Source organism: Haliotis cracherodii, unplaced genomic scaffold (assembly GCF_022045235.1).
Source record: "Haliotis cracherodii isolate W230 unplaced genomic scaffold, xgHalCrac1.p SCAF_14, whole genome shotgun sequence".
Classification (NCBI taxonomy): domain Eukaryota; kingdom Metazoa; phylum Mollusca; class Gastropoda; order Lepetellida; family Haliotidae; genus Haliotis; species Haliotis cracherodii.
The window spans coordinates 33,711,336-33,723,472 of NW_027266269.1; the positions used below are offsets into that span (position 1 = coordinate 33,711,336).

At 40.1% G+C, this 12,137-nt stretch overlaps 1 protein-coding gene across 2 annotated transcripts in view; it reads right to left on the bottom strand.

Annotated features, from left to right (window-relative positions):
• LOC139461202 (uncharacterized) overlaps positions 1–11,721 on the bottom strand; it is a 71,234-nt gene extending 59,513 nt beyond the window's left edge. For both annotated transcript variants that reach the window (XM_071242799.1, XM_071242798.1), the window contains exons 1-2: positions 11,630–11,721; positions 4,785–4,913 (exon numbers count right to left, since the gene is read on the bottom strand). In XM_071242799.1, the coding sequence (XP_071098900.1) occupies positions 4,785–4,874 (90 nt within the window). In that variant the 5' untranslated portion in view covers positions 4,875–4,913; positions 11,630–11,721. The remainder of the gene's footprint in view (positions 1–4,784; positions 4,914–11,629) is intronic.
• Positions 11,722–12,137: the final 416 nt, after the last annotated feature.

A 12,137-nucleotide genomic window follows, 5' to 3' on the forward strand; every position in this document is an offset into this window, starting at 1 on the left:
TCTGTCCACAATATTAACATGTCGACACCACACAGCATCCAATATTTTCCTGTTAATGGCTGTGTGCATCAGCGATCTAGATCTTGAACACTAAGATCTCAAAACACCACCTCCAACCGTGAACTCTGTCCACAATATTAACACATCGACACCTGACAGATTCAAAATGTGAGCGATATTTGCTTTGTTTATATATGTGGAAAGTGAGGAGAAAGTTGAGATCTCACAACAAGTTCCCACATTTAGCGCTGTCTCAACAATAAACATATTTCAGCCATCATACCCAACATCTGGATGTTTGCCAATATTTGCTGTGTCGGTCATGGGTTGTACAACTAGAAAGTCTTGATTTCACAACAACACGTTCCGACCTGTAACACTACTCTACAGTTAACAACAATTAACACATCCGTCACCACAGTAACCAAATTGGTGCTAGTAATTTATCAGTGAAAAGGTGTCGCGAAAGTTGCAATCTCCCAACACCTTGATGACACGTTCCCACATTTAACACTACGTCTAGAAGTACAGTCGAACCTTGTTTTTCGTCCAACTTGGATGTGTCAAAGTCCTGGATGTCTCGAAATCATTTGGGAGTCCCAAGTATCCAAATTAAGCACAAATTTCCCCTGTTGAACCAAACCCTGAAGACCAACACTTAGTCAATGAAAACATTAAAATGATAAAAATATCTTTAAAATAATAAAAATATTTTTTCGAAAGAACTTTTCCTCCTCTGCTGTTTTAGACTTGGTTAGTTTGATCTAGACTTGCCTAAGCTTTTAGTAAAAATAAATACCTAAAACATAAATTCAACAGTCATGGTGCGGGACTACGAACCCTGGATAACACAAACTTTCTTCCAAGTCCCCCCGATTCTGACACAACGACCATATCATACATCCAAGCCACATCATCTGTATGTTTGCCTGGTATTTGTGATAGGCAATCATCTCAATCTGTGTCATGCGTCAAGAAAGTTGACATCCCATTACAAGACGTTCACACCAATAACACTGTTGCCACTAGAGGTTATAAGGCCATCATGACCCGGGGGAATCATCTCAATCTGTGTCAAGAGTCAAGAAAGTTGACATCTCACTACAAGACGTTCACACCTATAACACTGTTGCCACTAGAGGCACACAAGGCCATCATGACCCTGGGCAATCATCTCAATCTGTGTCATGCGTCAAGAAAGTTGACATCCCATTACAAGACGTTCACCTCTATAACACTGTTGCCACTATAGGCACACAAGGCCATCATGACAGTGGGGAATCATCTCAATCTGTGTCATGAGTCAAGAAAGTTGACATCTCACTACAAGACGTTCACACCTATAACACTGTTGCCACTATAGGCACACAAGGCCATCATGACAGTGGGGAATCATCTCAATCTGTGTCAAGAGTCAAGTGAGTTGACATCTCACTACAAGACGTTCACACCTATAACACTGTTGCCACTAGAGGCACACAAGGCCATCATGACCCTGGGCAATCATCTCAATCTGTGTCAAGAGTCAAGAAAGTTGACATCTCACTACAAGATGTTCACACCTATAACACTGTTGCCACTAGAGGCACACAAGGCCTTCATGACCCTGGGGAATCATCTCAATCTGTGTCAAGAGTCAAGAAAGTTGACATCTCACTACACGACGTTCACACCTATAACACTGTTGCCACTAGAGGCACACAAGGCCATCATGACCCTGGGGAATCATATCAATCTGTGTCAAGAGTCAAGAAAGTTGACAACTCACTACAAGACGTTCACACCTATAACACTGTTGCCACTAGAGGTACATTAGGCCATCATGACAGTGGGGAATCATCTCAATCTGTGTCAAGAGTCAAGAAAGTTGACATCTCACTACAAGACGTTCACACCTATAACACTGTTGCCACTAGAGACACACAAGGCCATCATGACGCTGGACAATCATCTCAATCTGTGTCATGCGTCAAGAAAGTTGACATCCCATTACAAGACGTTCACACCTATAACACTGTTGCCATTAGAGGCACACAAGGCCATCATGACCCTGGGGAATCATCTCAATCTGTGTCAAGAGTCAAGAAAGTTGACATCTCACTACAAGACGTTCACACCTATAACACTGTTGCCACTAGAGGCATACAAGGCCATCATGACCCTTCAGTCTAAAAAATGTCCACATCAAGAAAAAATGTTAATTTTCTCAGTTCATCATTGAAATAGAGCAGAGAGTGCTGCAATCTGACAACAGGTTCCTGCCTTTACAATGTCTCTGCTAGTAACACATCAAGGCTGTCAGGCCCCCTCATCACGACAAAATGTTAATTTTCTCAGTTCATCATTAAAACAGAGAAGATAATGCTGCAATCTCACAACACGTTCCTGCCTATAACACTGTCTGTCCAAGTAACACATCAAGGATGTCAGGACCCCATATCAAGACAAAATGTGAATCATTAAAATAGAGCACAATACCTTCCGACCTTTACACTGTCTCTCCTAGTAACACATTAAGGCTGTATGGCAAAGGGACCCTACAGCATGAAAAATGTTCATTTTCTCAGTTCATCATTAAAATAGAGCAGAGAATGCTGCAATCTCACGACCCATTCCTGCCTATAACACTGTCTCTGCGAGTAACATCCAGGCCGTAGTCTGACCCTGAGCAACATGACTAACTAGCCGTGACACCTATCACTTATCACCCTGACAAATTTTTCACCCCTGACAGCATGGTACAGTTATGTAGATCATGTGACACAGGTCACCTGTCAGAATGACTGGCTAATGACTGCAGTGCACATGAATCAATGTTTTTCATACATGTTCGCTGGCTCATTGCCATACCATAGCAGTGGGTCCTCATCGTTTTCACAAGCTAGACTAACACTAAGTTTCTGAAAATAAATAATTTTGATAGAAACAAACATTTCAATTGAAAAAGACCCTATTGTTTGTTTGTTTGTTTGTTTGTTTATTTGTTTGTTGTTTAACTCCACACTCAACAATACTCCAAGCTGATCCCTATATCCTCCGTCTTCTTAAATCAAATTGTTAATAAATTCACCACATTATGTCACCATCCAAACAAATGTGCTGCCATTTTCACAATGGATTGGTTGGTTGATTGGTTTGTTGTTTAATGCCGCACTCAGAAATATTCCAGCTATATGACGGCGGTCTGTAAATAATCGAGTCTGGACCAAACAATCCAGTGATTGTGTCATGAGCATCGCTCTACGCAACTGGCATGCATCAACTAAGTCAGCGAGCCTGACCACCCAATCATGTTAGTCGCCTCTTACGACAAGCATTGTTGCCTTTTAAGGTAAGCATGGGTTGCTGAAGACCTTTTCTACCCCGGATCTTCACGGGTCTTATCACAATGGAACTTATTGTCAACATTTTGGAGCAAAGTAAATAATATTGTAAATAAGGCTTAAAAAAATTAAAGAACTGGTTCTAAGGCATTGGTTTTAAAAATATAGTGGAGGGGCTCGTAATCAAATAAACAGTTGTGTACAATCAACCTGGGAAAGGGCCTTCCTACATAAATGTATTCCTTGATGAGCAAAATACTGGAATACAGTGTTTGACTGCTGTTGGACTTGGAATATTTAAGGAATTTTTAAATATGTTTTTTAAAATGAAAATATAAATGAAACATGTTGCGACATTTAATATGATGCAGCTGGTGCCTGAGAACCAAGACTATTATTTTTTTTAGCCTAATAATCATATTTTCTCTCTGGTATGTTTTAAACGTGCAACACCACAGCAAGAATAATCCAAAAACAAGACATCAACCTGAAACACAATGTTAAATAATTGAGTGTGGACCAGAAAAACCAGTGATTGATATAATGAGCATGGTAAAGGGTGGCAGGGAGGAATTTCTGGATGAACTATTACACTGTCCGGAAGAGTGGATACTTTGTAATGTTCAAATGGCTGTTAGAACAGTGAGTGAGTGAGTATGGTTTTACGCTGTTTTTAGCAATATCCCGGCGGGGGCCACCAGAAATAGGCTTCACACATTGTACACATGATGGGAATCGAACCTGGGTCTTCGGTGTGACGAACTAACATTTAACCACTAGGCTACCTGACCGCCCCCTGTTATAACAACAAAACACACATCAGGGAACACACATCAGCGTCCAGTACGCACAAATGTAGAGAATAGACGAAGAAAAAAAATATTGTGCGTCCTGAAGGATGGACAGTAATATACACTATACCTACAGCAGATCAAAAACAGTAATGGGTGTCTGTTTTCGCATCCATCAATAATAACCACTGTCCACATGATCATTGATTCATTCCAGGTTCTAAATTAATTATCAAGATGTACAGTACACTACACCATTTCGTTTCATTACAGGTCCCTCATACTGCCTGCAAGGACCCTTAAAAGTAATAATTGGGGTTCCCCTGACCCCTAGTTTTGTAATTCAAGGTAAAACCCGACACGTTATTTAGCACACGGACAGGCCATGCTATCTTCAGGCTGAATGCACCTGCATGTACAGCACACAGCTTGGTCTAGAGCTTGTCCCATTCATCACCCAAAATGGAACCTGACACACATGAGTGAGTGAGTGAATGAGTATGGTTTTACGCCACTTTTAGCAATATTCCAGCAATATCACAGCAGGGGCCACCAGAAATGGGCTTCACACATTGTACCCATGTCGGGAATCAAACCCGGGTCTTCGGCGTGACAAGCAACCATCTTAACCACATGACCGCCCCTTGACACACATGAAGAAGATTCTTACCCCTATATTATTAACTCTGTGAGAGGTGCTGGAAACTTGGACTGCGGTGACATTGTCATTTCTATCCGTCATTTCAACCACTGAGGACATGGTAAAGCCTCACACAGGCATTGCTGGATACACAGATAGCTGCAAGGGAAATAGTACTTGTCAAAGTCTCACACAGGCATTGCTGGATACCAAGATAGCTGCAAGGGAAATAGTACTTGGTAAATTAAAGTCTCACACAGGCATTGCTGGATACACATATAGCTCCAAGGGAAATAGTACTCGGTAAATTAAAGTCTCACACAGGCATTGCTGGTTACACAGATAGCTGCAAGAAAAAATAATAATTGGTAAATTGAAGTTTCACACAGGCACCGCTGGCTTCAAAGATAGCTGCAAGGGAAATAGTACTTGGTAAAGCCTCACACGGGCATTGCTGGATACACAGATAGCTCCAAGGGAAATAGTACTTGGTAAAGCCTCAAACACGCATTGCTGGTTACACAGATAGCTGCAAGGGAAATAGTACTTGGTAAATAAAAGTCTCACACAGGCATTGCTGGATACACAGATAGCTGCAAGGGAAATAGTACTTGGTAAAGCCTCACACAGGCATTGCTGGATACACAGATAGCTGCAAGGGAAATAGTACTTGGTAAATTAAAGTCTTATACAGGCATTGCTGGATACACTGATAGCTGCAAAGGAAATAGTACTTGGTAAATTAAAGTCTCACACGGGCATTGCTGGATACACAGATAGCTGCAAGGGAAATAGTACTTGGAAAAGCCTCTCACGGGCATTGCTGGATACACAGATAGCTACAAGGGAAATAGTACTTGGTAAAGCCTCACACAGGCATTGCTGGATACACAGATAGCTGCAAGGGAAATAGTACTTGGTAAAGTAAAGTCTCACAAAGGCATTGCTGGATACACTGATAGCTGCAAGGGAAATAGTACTTGGTAAAGTAAAGTCTCACACAGGCATTGCTGGTTACACAGATAGCTCCAAGGGAAATAGTACTTGGTAAATTAAAGTCTCACACCGGCATTGCTGGTTACACAGATAGCTGCAAGGGAAATAGTACTTGGTAAATTAAAGTCTCACACAGGCATTGCTGGATACACAGATAGCTGCAAGGGAAATAATACTTGGTAAATTAAAGTCTCACACAGGCATTGCTGGATACACAGATAGCTGCAAGGGAAATAATACTCGGTAAATTATAGTCTCACACAGGCATAGCTGGATACACTGATAGCTCCAAGGGAAATAGTACTTGGTAAATAAAAGTCTCACACAGGCATTGCTGGATACACAGATAGCTGCAAGGGAAATAGTACTTGGTAAAGCCTCACACAGGCATTGCTGGATACACAGATAGCTGCAAGGGAAATAGTACTTGGTAAATTAAAGTCTTATACAGGCATTGCTGGATACACTGATAGCTGCAAAGGAAATAGTACTTGGTAAATTAAAGTCTCACACTGGCATTGCTGGATACACAGATAGCTGCAAAGGAAATAGTACTTGGTAAATTAAAGTCTCACACGGGCATTGCTGGATACACAGATAGCTGCAAGGGAAATAGTACTTGGAAAAGCCTCTCACGGGCATTGCTGGATACACAGATAGCTACAAGGGAAATAGTACTTGGTAAAGCCTCACACAGGCATTGCTGGATACACAGATAGCTGCAAGGGAAATAGTACTTGGTAAAGTAAAGTCTCACAAAGGCATTGCTGGATACACTGATAGCTGCAAGGGAAATAGTACTTGGTAAAGTAAAGTCTCACACAGGCATTGCTGGTTACACAGATAGCTCCAAGGGAAATAGTACTTGGTAAATTAAAGTCTCACACCGGCATTGCTGGTTACACAGATAGCTGCAAGGGAAATAGTACTTGGTAAATTAAAGTCTCACACAGGCATTGCTGGATACACAGATAGCTGCAAGGGAAATAATACTCGGTAAATTATAGTCTCACACAGGCATAGCTGGATACACTGATAGCTCCAAGGGAAATAGTACTTGGTAAAGCCTCACTCAGGCATTGCTGGTTACACAGATAGCTGCAAGAGAAATAGTACTTGGTAAATTGAAGTTTCACACAGGCATTGCTGGATACACAGATAGCTCCAAGTGAAATAGTACTTGGTAAATTAAAGTCTCACACGGGCATTGCTGGATACACAGATAGCTGCAAGGGAAATAGCACTCGGTAAATTAAAGTCTCACACAGGCATTGCTGGTTACACAGATAGCTGCAAGAAAAAATAATAATTGGTAAATTGAAGTTTCACACAGGCACCGCTGGCTTCAAAGATAGCTGCAAGGGAAATAGTACTTGGTAAAGCCTCACACAGGCATTGCTGGATACACAGATAGCTCCAAGGGAAATAGTACTTGGTAAAGCCTCAAACACGCATTGCTGGTTACACAGATAGCTGCAAGGGAAATAGTACTAGGTAAAGCCTCAAACGCGCATTGCTGGTTACACATATAGCTGCAAGGAAATAGTACTAGGTAAACTAAAGTCTCACACGGGCATTGCTGGTTACACTGATAGCTGCAAGAGAAATAGTACTTGGTAAAGCCTCATACAGGCATTGCTGGTTACACAGATAGCTGCAAGAAAAAATAGTAATTGGTAAATTGAAGTTTCACACAGGCACCGCTGGATTCAAAGATAGCTGCAAGGGAAATAGTACTTGGTAAAGCCTCACACGGGCATTTCTGGATACACAGATAGCTGCAAGGGAAATAGTACTTGGTAAATTAAAGTCTCACACGGGCATTGCTGGATACACTGATAGCTGCAAGGGAAATAGTACTTGGTAAATTAAAGTCTCACACGGGCATAGCTGGATACACAGATAGCTCCAAGGGAAATAGTACTTGGTAAATTAAAGCCGCACATGGGCATCGCTGGATACACAGTAAGCTGCAAGGGAAATAATACTTGGTAAAGCCTCACACGGGCATTGCTGGATACACTGATAGCTGCAAGGAATTAGTACTAGGTAAACTAAAGTCTCACACGGGCATTGCTGGATACACAGATAGCTCGAAGGGAAATAGTACTTGGTGAAGTCACAGAGGTATGGTTTGATATGCAATAGGACTGGGACGGGTCTAGATACAGTACCTGGGTACCTGACCCCCACTACCCGACCCTACCAGATTACCACTGAAGGTCTAAGGAATTGGGTACAAAATGTTTGTTTGTTGTTTAACGCCGCACTCGGCAATATTCCAGCTATATGACGGCAACCTGTAAATAATCAAGTCTGGACCAGAAAATCCAGTGATTGCATCATGAGCATCGCTCTACGCAACTGGGATACGATGGCAAGCATGGATATCATGGGCCATAGATCCGCGCAATTGGGATCGATGACATGCATCAACCAAGTGAGCAAGCCTGACCACCAGATCCTGTTAGTCGCCTCTTACGACAAGCATAGTCGAATTTTACAGCAAGCATAGTCGCCTCTTACGACAAGCTTAGTCGACTTTTACGACAAGCATAGTCACCTCTTACGACAAGCATAGTCGACTTTTATGACAAGCATAGTCGCCTCTTATGACAAGCATAGTCGCCTTTTACGGCAAGCACGGGTTGACTTGTCATGTAACAATGGAGTTTTACTGTTAGTGTTTTTGTAATAAAACAACATATCATGTGAATAACCACAGGTACGGGTAGTCCTGTTGGCATGGTGGGTACCCGGGTTCTACTCTGGTCCAGCCCAACCAGAGTACCTGAGTTAACGGTCCCAGCCCTAATACACAGATGCTTTTACTACTGAGCTGAACCACTGTCCCTTGAAAATCTTATCTTACCACTTATTGATGTAATATAACATATCCTCAGTTGAGTACCGGTACACAATAAATTAATCTTTAGATTTTAATAGAGGTGAGGTGGGGTCAAATGGGGTTTATGGTGCATTCAAAATTATTGCACGTATAGACCATGCATACATGTTTGTGAGAAGTGTTTAAATGTATAAAAGCATGGACGTCCATTTCAGACAAAATGAATATGATGTCGCATGATTTCCATTAAAAAATACCTCCCACCCTCGACTTTAATAATTATATTTTGATGAGGTAGTCAAATGTTTATTGACTCTCTCTCTGACATGGGAAACAAAGCTGTGCAAACATAATTATTTATATTTTGTAGAAACGTATTACCTTTGTAATTATGGGAATAGCATTTTTACAATTTATCCTTTGTGAATGGGGACACGTTAAAATTCATTGGTCAGAATGTCGAATCACAGAAGAACTTTCTCATTGAAGAACTCAAGTGAACATTTCAGGTCCCCAAAAACATGGAGGTAAGGAGTGGTTTAACATTGTGTTTACTGCATTTATATAGCGATGACGTACATGCAGGTAGGTGAGCATGTGAGCTTGTGCCAGTTGGAAAGTGTCAGCCCATTGAGATATCATGCCGCACTTTAACACTCAGCTCAGAGACATTAACTGACTCCGAGTTGACCAGTCCTGGTCTGCATTTAATGCTGAACGCCAGGCAGGGAAACAACAAGTTTTAACGTCATTTTGTATGATGTGGCCAGGGATTGAACTCCCTACATTCCACTCCCCAGGCAGCCTCTTTATCCACTACACCACGAATGCCGTCATTAATAGAGGCCAGCTCTTAATACTGAACAGCTACCTGTCACTTTGCTGAGGAATATGTATATATACAGTAGAACATGGATATAGCGAACAAACGGTTACAACGAACTGTTAAAAAAAACCCGATTTATCTCCTATATAATATCATATAAAATTTACGTATATAACAAACTCTCTACAGCGAACTAACGGATACAGCGAACTGCTATCTGATCACCAACAAGCCTATCTATCATTAATTAGTGACGTGTATAGCGAACTGAGAAATCTCTCAGTGTCAAGTGTAACTGGAAAATTGGCTGTACGCAATCAGTGGCAAATCAACAATTATGTGTACTGTGTTTTGTCTTATCGAAGATGACTGACGTTTCCGAGCGAAATTGTGTATAACGAACAACGGATATAACAAACTGATTTCTCTGGTCCCTTGTCGTTCGTTATATCTGTGTTCTACTGTATATGATATAAGTATGAACATGATTAGCATGATTAGCATTTAGGCAATGGAGACATACAAAAAAACCTGCATCAATTTTGTTTATATTAAAACATTTTTAAAATCATTCATGAGAATTATGGTTACCGTCGTTTCAAAAAGATAATAAACATGATAAAGACCAACAAAAACAAGTCAATGTTACCTAACCATGCTCACATCATAAACAACCTAAACATGATAAACATGATAAACAACCTAAACATGATAAACGCACTGATGAAAAAGAGATGAACGTAATAATGGCAACTCAGCCTGGTTAAGCATTTGTCATCAAATCTGTACGGCTCTCCCTCTCTATACAAATTACAAACCAGAGCTCCAGATAAGCTGCGTAACTGCGTGAAATACGCATCAGAAATGCAGAAATACGCAGAAAAATATAATCCAAGCGTATCAAATACGCAACGAACATTACAGATACGCTACAAAAATAAAATTTGTGCGTATCATCAAAATATTGTGAAGTAACCCTGCGTATTCGATTAGCAAATCAGCAACTTATTTTGAAATTATAAACGGGCATTCCGTCAACCTTGCCAAACTCCACGATGACAGTCACATCATGATCATTTGCCATCACACTTTCGTGTGGAAGTATCGTGGTATTTTTGAGTCCTATAAAGCTCTCAAACCCACACGACACCAGTTTGCAGGGACTAGATGAATATTGTTTTTAAATATTTAACTTAAATACCCACATGTGTAAAAACTAATGGGTAACAGAAATTTGAATACGCAGATAGAATTACTAATACCCAATGATTTTAAAATGCATGGGTAAAATACCCACAACACCAAAAGCTTATCTGGAGCTCTGCAAACTTAGTGAGACAGCAATTGAATGAATATTGCTGCAGTCAGCAATATTATCATGATATGCGGACTGTGTCAACTCAAACCTGTGACTGAAAACAAAAACACCACACACTATTCAACATGTTGATATAAATTGATGCAGAAAATGTGATAAACATGATTAATGATTATATACCTAAAGGCATTCACACTGATAATGCTGATGATAATGAACAATATTAATTAATATAATCATACATAATCATAACCATGAACATGGTGTAATCAACATCAATTATTTATCTTTCACTTTCTTCTCAACAATTAATTTGAGAATTTCAACACAAACGTAGAAAAGCTTAAAATGAAAATTATTTAAAAGCCTGGGTTACAGTGACATGACCGATAAACATATAATATATATTAATATGTTTTGCGGAAACAATTACTCGTTGGTGGCTTTTAAAGAATGCAAAACAAGCCAATGTGTTTTAACAAAAATAAAACATCACCAGATACGAGAAGAAATGGTCGAAAATACACATCGTCCATATTTTCCCTAAAACGTACACATCGCATATATCTAAAGAAAACAAAAATCGATTAGGTTCTATGTATAATCTATTACTTCTGTCAAAAAGGCAAAACACACTACAAACAACCTAATCTGGAAGTCATTACGTGAAACTGTCGAAAACCATGTACCAGCCTGATTAACCGTTGAATAAATCTCATATCAACATGTCTGTATTACACATGCCGATACACGGCCTCACAACCGTCTGCGAGCGTTTGGCAGCGGTGCCCGTAACAGGCTTTGGTAAAATCGACTCAGTGCCGAAACTATCCCAACTTCAGCGATAAAAGTGAGGATTTTAAAACCTGAAAACCATACGAACTTACCACTACATTTTCTCTTTGTGTTATCACGGTAAAATAGTCAATATTCGGTTAATATAATTCCTTCTATCGTCTTCAAGAGTCGCCATTTTGGCACATTAGCATAATTTTTCCAAGAGATACTCCTTCCCACAGAACTGATATTAGTTATTGTCGCTATCCTCACGCGAACCTACATAAGTGAAGTTTGAACTCAGTATGCGCATGTTTATTCCAACGTTGTTAATTTTATCAAGTATAACTCCAAACACGATTTAAAAAAATAACATCCATATCAATATACGATAGCTATACTTTTATTAGGAAAAGGTTTACGTATGTTAAAAGATGATAATGATTTATGTGTTATAATTCCTAAGATTATCCATCATTTTATTATTAAGAACGCATGATATATTCTAAATCTTATATTAGAAAATATGATATTTATACGTTATGTTTGTCACAATGATACCTGACGGACAGAAAGTGCGCACACGTTCGCTCTTTCATCTGAGGTTCACTGACGCTG